This window comes from Dermatophagoides pteronyssinus, unplaced genomic scaffold (assembly GCF_027571235.1).
Source record: "Dermatophagoides pteronyssinus isolate colony J.1.1.1.1 unplaced genomic scaffold, Derpt_VIB-CSIC_2022.12 sq0001, whole genome shotgun sequence".
NCBI lineage: Eukaryota > Metazoa > Arthropoda > Arachnida > Sarcoptiformes > Pyroglyphidae > Dermatophagoides > Dermatophagoides pteronyssinus.
The window spans coordinates 5,429,391-5,449,731 of NW_027461525.1; the positions used below are offsets into that span (position 1 = coordinate 5,429,391).

A 20,341-nucleotide genomic window follows, 5' to 3' on the forward strand; every position below is an offset into this window, starting at 1 on the left:
AAAATTCGGAAAATTTCGTTTTTATTACCGAAAAAATCAATTTGTTAACGGGAGAAAATTAATAATAACAATAATTTGATAAAACCTAGAAACAATTTTTTATAAAAAATTGATGAAAGTAATTTTTTATCAGTCAAAAATCATGTCCAACCAAACGACCGATAAAACATTTTTCCAATAAATTTTCATAATTTACCCAACCATGTACATCTTCAAACATATTGGTAGCATTTTTACCGGCAGCTTTCATTAATTCATCTTGGCCACCTGGATGATAATCAAGATAAGCAGTAATATTAAAAACTTTACCACGTATTGCAATCCAACAATCATCTGGTTGATCATGTTTAGATAATTCTGTTATTGTTATCATATTTAAATGTGGATCATTGCTGCCAGAAGATTGAATAATATTGGTTAGATTTTTGGCATTCGATTGAAAACGTATCCATCCCATAAGTCCATAACCTGGTTTCAATGCTATTTTTGTTCGTCCTGATCCGGTTGCATTTCCACTGCCACCACCACCGCTATTCGAAGAACCATTTGGTACATTCAACGATAATCTTCGATTTTGTGATGGATCATTCATCATCATCAAGTTTTTTTTTTTGGTTTTAATTTGATAATTTCATCTTTTCCAGATTGAGCAAAATTCACTCAATATATTTTGGTATACACACAGAATATTTGGTTTGCAAAAAAAGTTCATAAACATTGACGATAGATGGCGTTGTTGTTGGTGAAAGTGGTTATTTTTTTTTTGAAAAATTCGCGAATTTTTCAAAAATTCAAAATATCCTTGGAAAATTGAAAAAAAAAATCATTATCAACAACAAATTGATTCAACAAGAAAAAAAACATTTAAAAAAGTATTTAAAGAGAAAAAAAAATAATTGTTTGTTTACCGAACTTTTCATCGACAAAACAAAACAAAAACTGATGATGTTAATGGATTTTTTATTGAACAAATGAAAAAATGAAAAATTCAATGACAAGAGAATCATCAAAAGAATGAAAAACAATCAGTCAACGAAAGTCAAGTGTCAGTGAAAGTAAATTTTTTTTTTTTGTTGTTGGAAAATAAAAATAATCGATCCTATCGATTGATTACAATCGATTATGAATCGGAAATAATTCTTTTTTTACTGGAGAAAAATTCATTCAAAAGTTTGCTTTTTTTCGTTTGCTTTACTCACTTAAAAAGTCAATATGGGTCGGTGACCATTACAAAGATTTTTTTGAAACAAAATCCCCCAACACACCCAAACTTATTTCACCCCACTAATATTATCATCAAGCTTCCGATTATATGTTTGGCCTTCGGGGTCTGTCTCGGTCAGGCTGTGTGTGTGTCCTCAAGCTTGACATTCATTGATGGTGATGGCCAATCATCCAATCTCACCCCACCACCACAAACGAGCAACAACAGATGCGTGTATCCAATCGGGCCTTGTTGCTGTTGCTTGCTCGTAAGGTTCATTCATAAAAATCTGTTTCGGTTTTTTCTCAATGAAATTTTTTTTTATGAATGAACCATCATCGTATAGTAAAAAAAAGATGATGAGGGATCACAAAAAAAAAAATCAGGGGAAAAAAATAGTGATGGTTGGTTGGTTGGTTGGTGTACTTTAAGTTCGTGAAAATGAACCGAAACTCTTCAGAATGATGTTTGGGAAAAATTGTTGACTAAAAAAACAAAGATGGCCATGCTGTGGTAGTTTGGATGTGTTTTTTATCGTTGACAAAAATCGCGTTAGTTTGTTTGAACACAAAACAAAACATAGAAAAAAAGGAGGCAATCTTCAAGGTGACGTGACCACATATCACCATCATCATCACATCCAATGGTGGATATATATGGGAGGTTGTCGTCTTTCTCTTTTCTTCTTCATTCTTCTCGTGTTTTCTTTCGTTGATCGGCACATTAAAAAAAACACAATCTTTTTTGGTGTTTGGTTATGTACACACATTCACCAGCTGCTACGAAAAGTTTTTTAAAAAATAACGAACATCTCGTGTGTGTTTCTTATTGTGGAAAAATGAAAAGCCAGCCAGATAAAAAAAACATCGATAAAACGAACCAATGCGGCACACACACACTTAAATAAATAAACATTGTTATTGTCATTTTTTTCTGGTTGAAACAACGTGTTTTTTAAATAAATTTGTCATCTTTGTTTTTAAAATTTTTTAAAAAATTAAAAAATTTTGAATTTTTAAAAGTTTGTTTTTAATAGTTTTTATGAATGGACAAAAGTGTGTGTGTGTGTGTTCGATTCTATTTTGATTCTGTTCCGGTTTGGGTTGATATAGAATCGAAGACTCAAAAAAAAAAAATTCAACAAGTTCGAATTGAAGTGAACATGGAAGTTGTCAATCATCAATCGAACCATCACCATCAACAAACATCTAAAATATCGACACAATTATCATTGAATCAACCACAAATATATTATCCTTCAAATAATAATAATAATATTTTCAATCAAATTGAAACGATAAAGAAAAAAAATTTAATAACCTCGACTACAACAACAACAAAAGATATGAATAACAATACAAATCAAGGCAACGACCACCATCATCAATATCATCATTATGATCATCATCATCAACAAAATCAATATGATTTATGGAATCATCAACAACAAAACAATCATATAAAAACAACATTATTTCCATCATCATCATCATCATCGATGACCGATGATCATGATGATAATAATGATCAACAACAACAACAACAAAATCATTCAATTAATGGTTTAAATAATGAAATAATAATGTCTACTTTAACCAAAAAATTATCATCATCATCATCATCTTCATCCTTGAAAGTAAGTTGGACAGAAACAAAAAAATTTCATTTTTTTCGATGTTTATTTACTGTTTTTTTTTCAAGCAAAATGATGATGATAATCCTTGATGTGGATTGAGAGAACGGTATTTTAACCTTCTCTGGCTAAAAATATATAGACTAAAAAAAGCCAATTGTCGAAACTGTTTGTGAGAATTGTCTACTGCTGAGACACACCGTATTGAATGGAAACAAAGCGAGAGAGAGAGAGGTCATGACCATACTGACCTTGTTCATATTGGGATGAAAAGAAACAGAAAAAAAAGGTTTTTTAAAAAACTTTCTTTTCTCGTGTTTTGTGTTTCGTAGACACAATAGACAACTCTACTGTGGAGGGTATTTGGAAAAGTTTTCATGATCAAATTCAATGGATAATGTGAGAACTAGAAAATCAAAAAAACCAGAAAAAATTTTCTCATCATCAGTAACGATATAACGAAAAACGGTTTTCAATTCAAATTTTGGGTTTTTCATTCAAATATTTCGACCAATCAATCTTTGATGTGTGTGTAACAAGTTGTTTTTTTTTACGGGGAAAAACAACATTGATAATGCAGCTGCTTTTACATTTAATTCTTTTTTTGATTTTTTAGGGGGGGAGAAAGGATAAAATCTTTTTCTGATCGACCATGAGAATTTTTTGTCCAAAAAAAGATAATCAAAAAAAGTGAAAATCATTGTTCATAGATCAATTCCGAAGATCATTAACTAAAAATTATATCTTTTTTGTGTGGACCAGATAAGCGATGAAAGTGATGTTTGTGTGTGTGTAAAAATGTCATAGAAAGATTTATCTAAAAGAAGAAAATTGGTCAAATGTTCTGTCATGCATAACCTTTTTTACCTTTTTTTTTTTAATTTCTCTGTCTCTTGCCAATCATTCGGTCCTCCACCTATTTTGGTACTTTCGTTGGCCAAGTTTTTCTGAATGAATGAATGAATGAATCATACATCCGATTTTTTTTTTGTTTTTCTAACCTCTCACTACCCATAGATAATGAATTCTCCTTGAACCCTTAGTGTGTATGTAATTTTAAATTATTAATGATGTCGTATGTTTGTTTCGTTTGCCATGTTTGAATTTTAATTTTGATCAGATCGGATTGGATTTAGATGATAATAATGATGATGATTCGTGCGTCGTTTGCCTTCAAGCAAGCAATATATTTCCGGCAATTTTGGTTTTTTGATTCTGAAGATTTTCATTTTTGAAAATGTCGTCGTCAGATTTGTTTTTTGTTACATAAAAAAAATCAAATCAAACCTTGTTGTTGCTTGGATGATTTGATGAATCGTTTTTCGTCTATCTTTTTTTTGTTTTGTTACTTTAATTACTTTTTTTCTCCTCTTTTCGCTTTATATGAAAATGAAAAAACAACAGGGACAGAATCATCAAAAGATGGCTCATTTATACACACTGTGTTTTTTTCTTTAAAAGATAAAACAAAAAATTTCAGTCATAAAATTTGCGTTGATTTTAAGGCTTCAGGGTATTTCGATGAATCAATGTATCTCTTTTCTCAATTTTGTTTCTTTAAAAATATAAAAAACGATGTGACAATCATCATCATCATCAGGTGTACATTTCAATTATCCATTTGAATTTTGAATGAATTGAATTTTGGGGATATGTTCATGGTCAATGTTGTTGTTGTTGTTGTTTCTTTATTTCAAAAGATATCTTCTTTATGTCATATTAATTGAACTTTAGCGTGGGAAATTTTTTCTTCTTACATCTTCTTACTTCATTCAAATTCATTTTACTTTCTTCAATTGATGAATTTTCTCTATCTCTCTTCGTAATCATCATTTTCATTATCGATTAGACATCGGTTTGTTTTTTGCTAAGCACGTTATTTTCCAATGATAATCTAAAAAAATATTAGTTGAAAATGGCAATCATTTTTTTCTTTTGATTTATTCATCGAAATTGAAAAAAAATTTCATTTTCACACAATTAAACATCGAATGAATATCCATAGAGAGAAAGAAAATCTTTAAAAATTTCCCCTTAAGGCTAATATCCACACAAAGCATCATCATTAACCGATGCTATTTTCAATCTCTCGTTTGTTAGAGTAACCCTTTTTTTTGTTTCGCAAAAATGTTTTTTTTTATTACAAACAAAATTATCTCATCAAAAAAAAACATTTTTGATTAATTGTAAAATATTTCCTGTTGGTTTGATTTGAATTTGTTTTGAATCTTTTTTACATTTAGTATTTTCTTTCCATAATCGTTTTTTTTTGTCAATGTTAAAACAAAACAAAACAAAAATTGGCTTCATAGACGGCCTACAGACCTAATGATTTTTTTAAAGTTGGTCTTTAGTGGTTTGATTTTGGTTTATTCGTTCAGGTAGACCATTTTTTTCTCTTAATAGTATACTATATATTTGTACTGCTACAAAGAAACTTCCGTTCCGTTCTGCTGTATGTAATTATAACCACAAAGTAAGCAAACAACATTACACAGATGTGTAAAGTGAAAAAAAAATGAATTTTATGAATGAATGAAAAATGTTTGAAAGCAAATAAAACGGTGAGAAAACAAGCAAAGAGAGAGAGAGAGATAGAGAGAGGGAGAAAAATACTACGCTACGGTGTTCTTCTTCATTCAACTCTTTTTTTCTAACATCATCATTTGCCCCTTTGTCCACCCCCTCTCCCAATTCATTCATCTTTTTTTTTGCATTGACCTTTACTTTACTATCCACCCACCCTCCACCAATCCAAACAAATCTTGGGTGAAAAAAAAATCGGAAGATAAAGGCGGCAGCTGATCTTAGCACACCTGGTCTATATATGTAGATGATGATTGTAGATTGGTCATTGAAGAAATTGGCTAGTTTTGTATTTGTATTTGATTTGTGTTCTGTTCTTTGTGTGATTTGGATACCCTCAATGATGATTGTGGTGTAAGAAAATTGATGGCCAAAAAGATGACTAACCAAGAGAGAGAGAGAGAGAGAGAGAGAGAGCGAGAGCGAGAGAGAAAGATGAAGTTGAAATTGAAAACGTAGCACGCGAAAATTTCCCACGCTCGCGCCTATTTTCTAGGTCATCATCAACAACATTGTGTTTTGAACCAAGAAAAAAAAGCTATCGTTAACCACCACCACCACCACCGTCGTCATCATCATCGTTATCTTCAAGTCTTTCCAGTCACATTAGCTGATTCTTCAGTGCCAGTGTTTTTTAAATGAAACTTGTTGCTTTTGAATTTTGAATTTTATTTTATTTTTGTTTCGTAAAACAACAAAAATCATTTCATTTCATTTTCATTCAGAAAAACGTCTTCACTACGACTACGACGACGACGACGGCTAATCTTTTTTTTACGATTTTGATTTCGAGAGTGCAAAAGAGAGATGTTATTGTTATAAACATTGTTGCTTTTTTTGTCAATGACAAAAATTACATTGTAAAAATTTTTTAACAAAAAAACAAAATTACTTAATTTTTAATGATTAACATTAATAATGATAATGAAAATGGTGTGTGTGTGTGTTTGTAATTTGTAAAATTTTAAAATTAATTTAATTAAAAATGTTTAATTAATTTTTTAATCAACAGGTAAAATTTGAAATGGATATTCTACTATCTGAACAACAACAACATGAACATGAATTGGATTCAAAATCAAATATTTTATTTGATTTAAATAATATGACAACAACAACAACAACGACATTATCACCATCAACAACAAATGTCAAATTATCATCATTATCATCATCACCATTATCATCATCATTATCACCATCACAATCATCAATGATGATGATGATGATAAATGATCATGGACCATCATCATCATCATCATCAATATCATCATTAGATTCAAATGTTGGTTGTGTACAAAAAATTCCTTCATCATCATCATTATTAAATGATGATTTATATGATAATAGTGATATCTATACCGGTGGTAAGTTTCATTTTATTTTTTTTAGAACATAAAAAAAATGTTCCAAACATTTTCCAATCCAATTTGATAGATGGCAGGCAGGCAGATTATAGATTATGAAGCTAGATTTTAGATTTTTTTAAAAAAAGTTTTTCGTTGATGTTCTGTTAGCCTTGAAAACAAGCTTGACAGATCTTTCTTTTTAAAAAACAAAATAGATTTTCTTTTACCCAGTTGGCTTATTTTTTACTGTCAAAAAAAATCATATTTTGCCTAAATATGATATCGTCTTCAAAAATTCAGTAAAATTGTTTAGTTGTGTGGTTGACATATTGAAAATATCTTCTTTTTTTTTCTTTGAAGAAAAACCAAACCAAACTAAACTAAATAGACTAATTTGTGTATTTGTCCAAAAATTGGTGTTAAATGTCGATAATTATTTTGGCTCATTTGTCAAATTATACATGGTTTTTTTTTGTTAGTAGGATTTATAATGATGAATGATATTTTCATGTTTTCTTTCTTGTTGTTCAAGTTTTCTAATCTCAAATCTCACAGAGAACTCTTACTTTGAATGAAACAAAAACCATTGATAGAATCGAATGATTGCTAATCAATAATTTAGGATCAATAAATGGTTGCCCAGAATTTTTTGTTTTTAGTTTTGCTTGTTTTTTTTCGAAAAAAAATCTTATCATACAATTCACAGACTCTCTGCAGATTCTCATTAATATTATTTTGAAATAATGAGCAACATTTTTCTCATTTCAATTCTACAGTCTTGTGGTTTAGTTTTTTTGTTTTTGTTTCTATTTGATCAAATCAATGTATATAGAAAAACTAAATAACCGAAGATGAAATCAAGAGAAACAAAAATTCATTTTCGTCATAATTTTGTTTGTTTGTTTGTTTGTTTCGCTTATATGTGTATTTCAACAAGTGTGATCAATTTCCTTTCTCTGTTCTCTGTTTTTCATTGATTTTTCTGATCATGATGATGATGATGATGGTCTGCCATAATGATGATAAGAATTTTCATTTTTGTTTTGTTCACAAATCTGTTTTGTTTTTGTTGTTTTCGATGGCCCAGTATTTTGTCACCAAAAAAAAAAAAAAAAAAAAAAAATACGCATGCATTTGGTGTTTGGATACAAAGTGAAAGAGAGATACATTTTGTTGTAAATCAAATAAGATTTCACCAGAAAAATAAATCATCATCATCATTTGAATGATTGCTGTTGTTCGAATCAGACACAAAACATCAACATAATTCTTTTATGAATAAGTTTTCACAAATTTGATTTGACCAAAACAAAAAAAAAACAAACCAAACCAACTTGGTAATTTGTTCATCATACCGATTTTTTCATCTGAAAATTTTCCAAAATTTTTACATTCAGGTAGGTGGGTTTTGAAATGATTTTTTGACAATGTTTTTTCTTTCATCTGGCTGTTGCTGTGTAGCCATAATTACACAATCACTAATTTTGCTAATTGTTTTGTTTTTTGTTGAAAAAATATGTAAATTTTTTTCTATTATCCAAAATGGCTTTGTTTTCATGTTTTTATGTTTTTCGGTATATTAAATGAATGAATGAATATTTGTGTCAAGTTTAATCGTTTTGTTTAACTTATGATTAGCGTGAAAAAACACGTGTTTTTTCTCCAAAATCTGGTCATGGCTTCGGTTTTGGTCATTGAATTATTTTTGGATTTGATTTTAAAATTCTTATCCCAAATTTCGTTAATCTCGAGTAATCATTTCGTTTCAAGGTTTTTTGTTGCTGTTGAAATGAAGAAATTCTCCCCAAAATCATTATGATTATGTGCGTGGATCAACTGTCCAACCGGAGAAAACTGTTGCTGGCAACAGCGAAACAAAAAACTGTGAATGAATTTTGATTTTGATTTTTTTCAGATTGATTTTTATAAATTTCAAACGTCAAACAAATTGGACTAAAAAAAATGAAATTACAAATTTACCAAGAAATTTTCTTTCGTTATCATTTCGCTCATATTTCACTCATTTTCGCTTATTACGTATTGATTGGATTTCCTGTTTTTTAATTTTGTTTTTGTTTGCCGGGCTGGATTCTATGTTCACCACCATTATTATCATCATAGGCCTCACGCAAAAAACCATGTTTCCTGTGTTTTTGGACATTTTGTTTTTCTGTTTGTGATTCCAATGAATTCCGATAACAAATTTTTGTTGCGATTTAAAAGAACAGAAAAACAAAAAAAAATTTAAAAATCTTTGCTGTTGTTTTTGATTTGAAATTTGTTTTTTGTTTATCGAAAACAAAATTCAAGAATCGATTTTTTCGTTGCTGAAAAAATTTACATAAAGTTTTTTACACAAATTCAAAAATCAATGTCAAAATGTTGATAAGCTTGGATGATTATTATTATAAAAAATGATTTCGTTACTTTACTTTACTTTTCTGAGCAAAACTATTTCAAATTATCTCTCTCACTCTCTCTCCATTTAGTTTTGAATGTATTAATTTTGTTTCCAAACAAAAAAAAGTGAAAATTGATTTTTTGACACAGCATTAACACTTTCTTACACACCGAGCGAAATCATTTAGACATTTTGCATAGAGATTGCTGAAAAATCTGATCTAATAAAATGGATTCTTTCTTTTTTTTGTACAGGAATTTGTTGTTTGTTGTTGAAAAACCTAATCTTAATTAGAATTATTTCGTAATCTACACTTGTTTGTTTGATTTGGTCATTTTTGGATTCTCTCTTTTTTTTAGAAAATCCTGTTCTCTTTTTTGTGTTTTGTTTAACACTTTCTGTCTCTCTCTCTCTTTCACTCATTTGATAGAAAACCAAAAAACGATTTCAATTTATAAATTTTTTCTGTGATTTTTGTATTAATGGTGGTGGTGGTGTGTGTGATATATGAATTGCGCTTTTGGTTTTTTTCTTGTTCGTTTTAATCATGTTATGTTCCAAACCATGATCACCAAGGTTTTTCGATAGAAAAAAAGATAGAGATTTCAATCTTTTTGTTTCATATCTAAATTTATCCATTGCATTACACTTGTTGTTTGGTTGATTTTGTGCTTGAATTCAGTTTTATTTGTTTTTTCTCCTGATTTCGATCTAAATGTTAGTTTAGTGAATGTTTTACTGTTTTTTTTGTTGTTGTTGTTAAACATTGACCATATGAATCGATATTTTAGATTTTTGAATTGATTTTTTTGGTCCACCTGATAAAAAATGAATGGTGGTCAATCAATGTTACCACCACCACCACCACCATCATTATCTGTATTTAATCTTAGTTTTGCATCATTAGCTCAACCACAAACATCATCATCATCAACAACATTGGATGCTACGAGTAAGTTTACTTGAAAAACATTATTGGTCAATAACAGCAATATTTAACACAGTAACACACCCGAATATTAAGTAAATATTAAATATTAGGGTGTTGTATAAGTGGTAAATGGCAATTAATTTGTCATAAAATATTCTTGAAAAATTTGTTCGGGTCAATTTACTGGACTACCACCCCAACTTTATTGCTTTAAACAACATTTGTTCATTTTGGTTTTGGCTATAGCCATATGCCAGATATTTTGGTAGAAAAAAAAATTTAGTTAAAGAGGATAGTCACCCCTCATCATCATCATCATTGACAATAATGTCGTGTGATGGTAATTTCGGTTTGATGATGGTGGTGGTAGTATGAAATAGTCATCAACAAATTATGAATCTCTGGTCAGATTTGGCTATACATTATTGTCGAAACATTTGAAATGATGATGATGAAATCAGTAGAGTCAAGTCGAAAACAAAAAAAAACAAGACCGGAAATTGGGTTTAGATTTTCATTTTTTTCATTTTCATATTGAAAATGTTGATGATGGTGATGCGTATGTTGTTGTTGTACGCATTAATGCGTAATGCGTGTCATCGTCATCGTCATCATCTTTGAGTTTTTTGTTGTAAAAAATATCATGTACTTATGTGTTGTTTGTGACCACTGAACCCTGGCCTGATGATGATGAGATCATTTTCTGTTGAATTCTGTGTTTCATGTTGAATTTTTTTGTTTTGTTTTGAAAATTTTAATTTTATTTTTTTGAAAAATCCAAAAAAGACACCTTGTTGTGATTCTTGCCGGTGTGTTTGTTTGTTTGTGTGAAATTTACTGAAAAACAATCACACACTTTACAATGGTAATTTTTCATTATTGCTACGTGCTTGTTTTAATTTCTCCAAATGTGAAAATTTTACTTTTGATTTCGTTAGATATTTTTTCTCCAACTAACCAACCAAAAATGTAATGCATGACAAAACACATTAGGCCATTTTTAGGGTTTTTTCTCATTAATGTGATGCTTGGTTGGTTGGATTGAAATTGGCTTGTGTATGTGTCATAAGGCCATAATTCAAGCGTGTTCACATAATTTACACTGACCTTGTTCTGATTTATTCTTGTCCACCAAGAAAAAAAAACTTTCATTCGTTTTTTCTACTTTGTTTCAAAAAAAACGAAAAAATTTCATTTTCAAATGTTTTTTTTCATTGACAATGAAAATTAAATCGTTCAACGAAGAAACGAGACGACAACATCACCCTATTTTTTTTAAATAATCATCCAGAAAAGAAAAACTTTGTCAAGGTCTTTTGGAGGTCGGTAGTTGCGGGGGGAAACACACCTGACCATGACGACATTACCCAACTTTACCTGCCCGATGATGATGATGATAATTCATGAATGTCGTGTGTCCTTTTAATTTTTTTTCTGGTTTTTTAATGATGATGATGACAAAATCAAACAGGTGGCCAGCGTTTTTATTGTTGTGTGGATGTTTTTTTGTTGTTGATTATTTTCAATTAAATCCAATGATGATGATCATTGGCCATCTGTGTTTTTCGATTCAAAAATTCAGTATAGGATTTTGTTGGTTTTTTCACCGTTATAATTTGCGTAATATTGATTTTTACATTGATTAGACAATGTTTATGTAGCTTTTTGCTATTTCTCTCTGTGTATGGATTATGTTTGACCCGAATTTTTTTTTTGTTTTCTTTTTTTTCTTTTGAATATCATGATCTGTATATGTGTGTGTGTGAATTATTTAGATTTCGCTTGACTACGTTGTTTATGTAACAATTTTTTTATTTTCATGTCGGATTTCGTCGTTTGATTTTTTTTGTTTTGTTTTTTGTTTTGAGATTCGCATATTTGAGAATATGTTATTGATGTTTATTATTGATTAATATTTAATGATTCAATCAATCAATCAATCAAAAAAAGAAAATATAAACAAAATAATTATGGATTTAGTTTCGGTTTTTGATTTAGATTATTTTTCATTATCATCATCATTTTCTATAACATTTCTAATTAACTGTTGTCAATTTTATAAATTTTTTTGAAATTTTTCTCTATTTGCATCTATAGATCTACCAATACAAGTGCCTCCATTAACGCCGGGTACTAATCAAAAAATGTCACAAGCATTAGCGGCAAGTTTTGCTAGCTGGGAAAAAGAACGTGATGAATTTAACATTCCAAAAGGTAAATTTGTGATTGATTGATTTTTGTTGCATTGATGATAACATATTTTTTCCAATTTTTCCAATGAAAAATTATTTAGATCCACAATTATGGTCCGAATCGGATGTAAATCATTGGCTACAATGGGCAATTAAAGAATTTAATTTGGATGGTTTTGATTCACAAACATTTTTAATGACAGGAAAAATGATTTGTGAAATGGGTAAAGAAATGTTTTTAGCACAAACTCCTCCTTATGTTGGTGATATACTTTGGGAACATTTAGATCGTTTACTAAGAGGTATGATTCAATGATTTTTCAATTTTCAATTTTCAAATGAAATTTAATACCCAAAAAAATGCTAAAATTCAGCTCATCATTTCCGTTCAAATCACACTTGTTACATAAAAATACACATGCAGTATATATATGTTTAAGGCTCCACCTTTTTTTCCTAAAATATATGTTTTTTTTCCAGCATACAAAAAATATTGAAATTTTCAATATTCACACTTGATATTGCGCATCATCTTCATTACATTTTCATTATTATCAGCATCATCATCACTATTTTATCATCCATAAAAAACCCGCCTAAATCATTATATAAAAAAATTTCTATTTCTATATATGAAAATCGATATGCTGGTGTTGTGACTATAAAGAGGGTGGTCGGAAAAGTAAATTTATTATAAGAAGATCAAGAAAGAAAACAACATGCATGTATAGAGTGTATGTGATCTATAGATTTTTGGTTTTAGCCCACTGATTGACTTCTGTTTAGTGTTTGTGTGTTTCTTGTTTTATGCTATAGACAAAATATATTGGCTTCTGTTTTTTTTCTCTGTCTTTATTCTCTATTTGTTTATTTATTGAAAAAATTATACGAAAAAAATGACCAAATAATGAGAATTTCATTCATATTAACAAAGTTTCATCAAAGATAATGATCACATCGATAATCTATCATTGTTCATGTCATTCTCATTTCGATTTAACAAAGCAATCAAACAGAGATTTTTACAGTAAAAACCAAACAAAAAATGGTTTATTAATTACATCCGGTTGTTGATATAGTTTTTTGTTTTGTTTTGCTTCTTTGCTTTTAGCATTTGTTTTAATGTTACAGATAAATATTTATTTTTCATTTTCATTTTTCTTACTGTTAATTACTATTGTAGATTCTGATTCTGGATCATTATCATCATCATCATCATCATTAATTGATAATGTTTCAACAACAGCAACAAATTATATTGATTGTGGTACAGAATTTAATGATTATTTTCAACAACAACAACAAACGATAACAACATCATCAACATCAACATCAGCAACATTAACAACAACAGACCCATCATCATCACCATCATCATCATCATCAACAACAACAAACATTGATCCAATTGGTCATCCAAATCATCTTCAACATTTATCAAATCATCATCAGCATCCAAATCATCATCAAACTGATGTTATTTATTCAACAACATTCAATGATCATCATCATCACCATCATCATCAACAACATCATCCACAATCATCCGAATCATCATCATCATCTACAACAACAACATTATCATCGACATCTAATCAACAACAACAGCAACAACAAAATACCGATATAATTTCATCGTGTCATGAGGATAAATCGATAAATGATAATAATATTAATATTAATAACAACAACAACAACGAAAATAACAACAACAACAAATCAATAATGATGATGAATGTGCCTATGACAATGCCTGATATTATATCATCATCAACAACACCGACATCAATAACTTCTATATCAAATTTTTTAGATGGTATGTTTCAAATCAGTTTCTTTCAATGTGAAAGAATCATACTTACTTTTCATTAATTTTTGTTAATTTCAATCAATTTAATTAGACATGTTTTTTTCTAAATCACACATGTCATGATAATAGATTTTCATATCTCTCTTTCTCTCTCTTATTGCCTTCATTCAAATAACACTTGATTAGTGTAATTTGAATTGATTGAGATTGATTTTCTATCTTGTATGTATATTCAAGCGCTTGTTTTTGATACTATGATATACTGTGTGTATGAATTTCAAACTTAGATCGCGTGTCTCTAATCAATTCCAATTAGTAGCGTTTGGATGAATGATGATGATGATTATCATTGCCATGTTAGTTATATAACAAATTAATCACAATTTAAAAGCAAAACTGAGAAGAAGAAAAAAAATGATTCAATTAATTAATAGATATTAATCAAAGATAGATATCAATTGATATTTTTTTCCATTTAATTAATATTGCCGATTGAATGATAATAATTGAATGATTGTCGATTATGATTTGATTATTCAAAAATCAAAAATCTTGTTCTGATCGTTATGATGATTACAAGTAAATCGTTCGTAATTCATTCGTTTGTATTAATTGTTTTTTTAAAAAAATCATATTTTTTCACTTTAACAAATGACCGTATTGAATACTGGTTATTTTAGTTTTGTTTTTTAAAACTAAATATAGTTTTCAAACAAAGCAAACAAAAAAATGTTTTCAAAAGGCGATGGCGGCAAGCTATAGAATATATTCAAAGATCAAGCCAAAAAAATAACATTAACAACGTACAAACCAAATCAAATCAAACCCAACCAATCAAACAAAAATTTTTTTGTTGTTGTCCATATACAACAACATTCGAATACGAAAATGGCTAATATAGAAATTCATAGCAATTTCTCTGCTCTTTGCACAGTGCTTTGTGTCCAAAAGTGGAACAATAAACGGATGTTTGTTGATAATAAGATTTTTTTTTCTCGTTTCGTTTCGTTTTTGCATGACAAACATAGATCATTATACCAACAAATTTAGCATCCATGGTAGTTGATTTTCGGTTGTTGTTGTTGCTATTTTACAAGATGTTTTAAGAGGGGGATAGAAAAAAAATAAAATAACTTGTACGCGCCTAAATATGTTTTGATGTTATTTGTCATCGTTGTTGTCGTCGTAGTTGTAGTCATGTGTATACATTGTTCCTATGGCGAATTTATTTGAAATTTTTTTTTTCGTCTACTAAATATGTTATACCGATTTGTTTTTTGAATGAGTTTTATCATCATCATAATAATAATGATTGTAATTTAAAAATGTCCGACCTTCGCGCCTTGTGTCAACAAATTATCCGTAAGAGTAGAATAGAACAAAACAAAACAAGCATTTTTGAATATCGGGTTGGTTACATGGACACCATCACCATTATCATTGTTTGATGATGATGATGATGAAAATGATTTTTTCTTTAAAAAAAATACTAATCTAATGGAGTGTTAAATGATTGTTTGTGTAACAAACAAGAAATAGAGAGATTTTGAAGAAAAAAAAATTGATGAGGCTCATTTGTATGGACACTATTTTTTTTTATTTGAAAAAATATGCAAATTTTTAACGATTTTTTTCTATTATTTTTTTAATCGTGAAAAAAAACAAATCAGGTTCTTATCAATCGATTGCTGATTCAATGAATGAATTATCACCTACTGGCAATAATAATATTATTAATAATCATCATACAGATAAAATGTTAACTATGAATAATCGTCATCAATCGAATAATAATAATAATCATCATAATCATCATCAACATCATCATCATCAATCGTTTGAAATTGATAATCCTGAAACTTATCATCATCATCAACAACAACAACAACCACATTTGCCTACCTCGACAAATGGCCATCAACATCATCATCATCATCATCATAATTATTTGGATGCTCATTCTGAATTTTATTTAGCTCATTCAATGATGATTGATAGTAAATTTTCACAACAATATCAACAAAAATTTAATAGAGGATCACAAAATTATTTTGGTAATTATCATTTTCTTCATTATTTTTCACATTTAATTTATTCTGAAAATTATTCTATATTTTAATAAGGTCGATATACCGGAAATGAACTGCCCAGTATGATCGATAATTATGGACAATATGATAATTCATTTACAACAATGACAACACCATCATCGATACCGCATACACCATCACCTGAACAATGGCCACAAAATGATTTAGCAAATTTAAATAATCATATTGGTACAACATTAATGTCAAATACGGTGATACCTTCATCAAATAATCTAAATAATACAATAATTTCAAATCATATGAATGCCAATTATGAATCACCACCACCACCATCAATTCATGGTCGTGATCAAATCAATTTAAATCAAATGACAAACAATAATAATATTCTACATTCTACAAATGGTATTCATCAAGGAGCCAATCTTTTTCATCAATCTACGACGATCGACGGAAAACCATTTATTCAAGCAGCAGTCTTAGCAGGTATGAATTTTTTTCTTTCTAAAGGTAATGATTATTCATTATGATTATTTGCATAATAATTTAATTAAATAGGTAGTGGACCCATTCAATTGTGGCAATTTTTGCTTGAATTATTGACTGATAAAGATTGTCAAAGTTTTATCTCTTGGACTGGTGATGGATGGGAATTTAAATTAACCGATCCGGATGAAGTGGCTCGACGGTGGGGTATCAGGTAATTGCTATTGAAATAATATACATTTTAATGTCATTTTTTTATATTAATTTTAATTTTTTAAAAATTGAATTTATAGAAAAAATAAGCCAAAAATGAATTATGAAAAATTAAGTCGTGGCTTACGTTATTATTATGATAAAAATATCATTCACAAAACGGCTGGTAAACGTTATGTTTATCGTTTTGTTTGTGACTTACAAAGTCTTTTAGGATGTAAACCCGAAGATTTACATGCTGTTGTCGATCTCAAGTCCGAAAAGAAAGAAGAAGATTGATTTTAAAAAAATGAATTTGATCAATGTTCAAAATTAATGCGCCATATTTCACTGGTCATTATCAAAAATATGTTCGTTCGTTTTTTTCCTGTTTATTTAGAAGAAATCAATACTGGTATAAAGAGATTATTTGGTTTGGTATACACCTAGTCGTCTTTTTTCCTTCAACGTTTGATGGAATCACATCTATTAAATAAACAACAATCTTGTGTGCTTGTGTATACACGTGGATTACACAAGTTCAATTTTCGCATTTTTTTCGCATCATTTTTTGCCTTCTCATCTATGGCCTTAATTTCATGTTTTTTTTGAAATTTCTTGTTCTTGATTATAATTAACTTGAAAAACAATAATGTATTTATTATAATTTGATTTTTTTTTAATTTTGACCAACAATGATGATCATCATCTTGTAGTATATTCTATGTTAAATTTTCTTTAATTCTTAAATTTATTATTCCAAAATAAATGATTAAATTATTAAATTTATAATGATGATTAATTTGATTGATTTTCTTTTGTTGATTCGTTTGAAATCACATCTTTAACAAATGAATTGATTTTATCTAATTGCTCATTATTCAAAATCATATCAGCATATTGTATGTAAGATTGAAATTTATTTCGAAGTTTCGCTATCAATTCCATTTTTCTGTTTTCATCATTGACTTTTTTACATAAATCAATTAATTCTGGTGCTGTATGAATAGTTGATAATTCATCATCATCATCAACATCATTACAATTTTGTTGATATAATTTCAATTTATAGTTACGAGAATCATTATCAAAACGACCAAACAATACTTTATCTCGTGGAATCATTTTTGCTAGAATATTATAATGAGTTGAAATAATAAGAAATGGCTGTTGATCATTATTAATCCAATAATTGATAAAACTTTTCAGCAATGCTAGACCATCAATATAAAGTGTACCTTTACCAAAACAATCGATAATAACCAATGAACGACGTTTAACAAATCTGGTTGCAGCAATCATTTGATTCAAATCAAGTTTAAATGATGATAATTGTGTCGAAATTGATTCAGGTGTACGAATTCTTGTAAAAATTTTATCCATTATTTGAATTTCAGCCAATTTAGCCGGAACAAATGAGCCGATTTGAGCCAGAAAGATGATCAAACAAATTTGTTTCAAATAAACAGTTTTACCACTGCCATTTTGACCAAAAATAATCATTGTTTTCGATGATTTTGTACTATCACAATAATAATCATTAGTCATAAACGATCGTGTTATCAATTCATAAAGTGGATGTCGACCTTCAATAATATTGATCGTATCTTTACAATTAAATTTTGGTCTGATGAAATTCATATCGATTGCTGCTTGACTTATAGCTATCATTGCATCAAGAAATGCACAATAACTATTGGCTATCAATAATATATCGATACGTTCAACAATAAATTCTTTAATTTTTATAAGATTTTGCAAAGTCATATCATTAATTTCACCGTGAATATCACCAAATAATGAATCATATTCATCGGTGTTTGAATTTTTATAATAAGCAGCCGTTGCAGCACAAAACAAAAATCTTAATTGATATTTATCAATATCGGCAATTTTTTGTACTTCAATCAACGGAAGCTGTAATAGAAATCCCAATTGTGGAACATATAAAAGTGTAATGCTGATATTATATGTTTGAATCATTTCTTTAATTAATGTTGCCTGATCCATAGAATTACCAAGAATTTCAGGTAATTTATTGAAATAGAATTTTTTCTTATCCAATTCATCATCGACACCAGTTTTGATTGAAACTTTTCCACCATCATCTTTTGATTTATCAAAATCAATTGTATTTTCAATACATTCAAGAATTTCATTCAAAATGATTATAAAATGATCAGTTATTTTATCAAAAAATTTAAGATTTTTATCTGAATTTGATAAACGATTTGTGATAAGATTCTTTATCGATATAATACTGAAAAGATTTTGTTGTAATGTACGAAAATCGGAAATCTGAAAATTTGATCCACGAAAACGATTGATTATCGGTGAAATGTGTTTGATATTTTTAAGAAAATCATACAGTGATGTTTTAAAATAAGAATTCTCTGGACAGACAAAAAATTCAACAATATCCAATCGTTCTTCTAAAATATCGATATCAGTACAAGGTTGTAGAAAAATTTTACGCAAATAATTTGAACCAATTTTACTTGCACATGTATTGAATACACCGTACAATGAGAAGCTTTCTTTTTTTGTAAATCCTTTTTTCGATAATGAAGGATGCCATTCATCTTTAAATATATCCAATGCATCATATGTTGTTTGATCGATTGATAAAAAATGATCGAGAAAAAAATAAATCAAATCCGATATACAATTGACATTCGAATTGGCTAATGGCATTAATTGTTTTTCAATAAAAAATAACAATACACCAAGTGAACGAATAGTGTTCGGTTCGGAAAAATCAATTTGTGCTGTAAGATAAATATATCGTACTGTTTTATCACTTTGATGTGATATTGGCTGAAAATTAAACAATAATATTCTTGATTTACATTGTTCATAATTGTACAATTTTGATGGAACAATATGTAGTTTGAATTGATTATTAAGTAAATTTAATGTTGTATCACCTTCTAATGTGAATGAAAAAGAGTTTTCTTCATCATCATTATTGTTAACGATTGAATTTGTTGTATCAACATCTTCATTATGTTGTATAGAATTTTCTTCATCTTTAGATTCATTTAAATCATCTTTCATTATTGTCACTATTTGTTCACAAAAATTTGATGATAATTTTCTCAAAAACCAATATAATTTCGAATCACAATTTGTGCCGATAAAAACATTATCTGGTTGAAATTTTGCCAACACATTACGTGTGACAATAAAATCTTCAAATTCATACATTTCATGAAATAATTCAATCTTTGTCGAACCAATACGATAAAAAGCAAAAGCTATTTTACGATTTTGATAGCTAATGAATAGAACCGATTCTATTGGATCCAAACTGATATTATCGTGTGTTGTATCCAATGGTTCAAGTATTTCATGTTCATTATTTTCATCTTGCTGATTATCATTATTATTATTTTCATAATCATCTTCATTTACAAAATAAGTATTATCAGACATGATTGAAAATCGATTAACTTTTCATTTCAATTTACACAATAACCGAGTCAAATTCGAACATCAAAATAACC

At 28.6% G+C, this 20,341-nt stretch overlaps 3 protein-coding genes across 6 annotated transcripts; 1 reads left to right on the forward strand and 2 right to left on the reverse strand.

Moving 5' to 3' along the window:
• Positions 1-4: 4 nt before the first annotated feature.
• On the reverse strand, positions 5-735 carry LOC113790423 (cytochrome b5 reductase 4-like). The gene has a single exon (XM_027340090.2). It carries the CDS (start codon positions 596-598, stop codon positions 134-136), a length of 465 nt encoding a protein of 154 aa, XP_027195891.1. The 5' UTR covers positions 599-735; the 3' UTR covers positions 5-133.
• A 935-nt stretch (positions 736-1,670) lies between these two features.
• Positions 1,671-17,620, forward strand: pnt (ETS transcription factor pointed). Of its 4 annotated transcripts, none has more exons than XM_075822994.1 (9): positions 1,671-2,840; positions 6,436-6,790; positions 12,202-12,318; positions 12,398-12,598; positions 13,480-14,112; positions 15,777-16,160; positions 16,230-16,667; positions 16,716-16,857; positions 16,937-17,620. In XM_075822994.1, the coding sequence occupies exons 1-9, from the start codon at positions 2,250-2,252 to the stop codon at positions 17,133-17,135; spliced, it is 3,060 nt and encodes a 1,019-aa protein (XP_075679109.1). In that variant the 5' UTR covers positions 1,671-2,249; the 3' UTR covers positions 17,136-17,620. The 4 variants fall into 4 exon arrangements, with proteins under 4 accessions (XP_075679109.1, XP_075679115.1, XP_075679121.1 ...); XM_075823000.1 differs by having other exon boundaries at positions 1,682-2,840; positions 16,230-16,643; XM_075823006.1 differs by lacking the exon at positions 1,671-2,840 and adding an exon at positions 6,159-6,356.
• LOC113790443 (mutS protein homolog 5-like) lies at positions 16,229-20,311 on the reverse strand. The gene is made up of 2 exons (XM_027340114.2): positions 16,984-20,311; positions 16,229-16,864 (listed from the first exon to the last, which is right to left on the reverse strand). Exon 1 carries the CDS (start codon positions 20,268-20,270, stop codon positions 17,634-17,636), a length of 2,637 nt encoding a protein of 878 aa, XP_027195915.2. The 5' UTR covers positions 20,271-20,311; the 3' UTR covers positions 16,229-16,864; positions 16,984-17,633.
• Between the last annotated feature and the right edge of the window lie 30 nt (positions 20,312-20,341).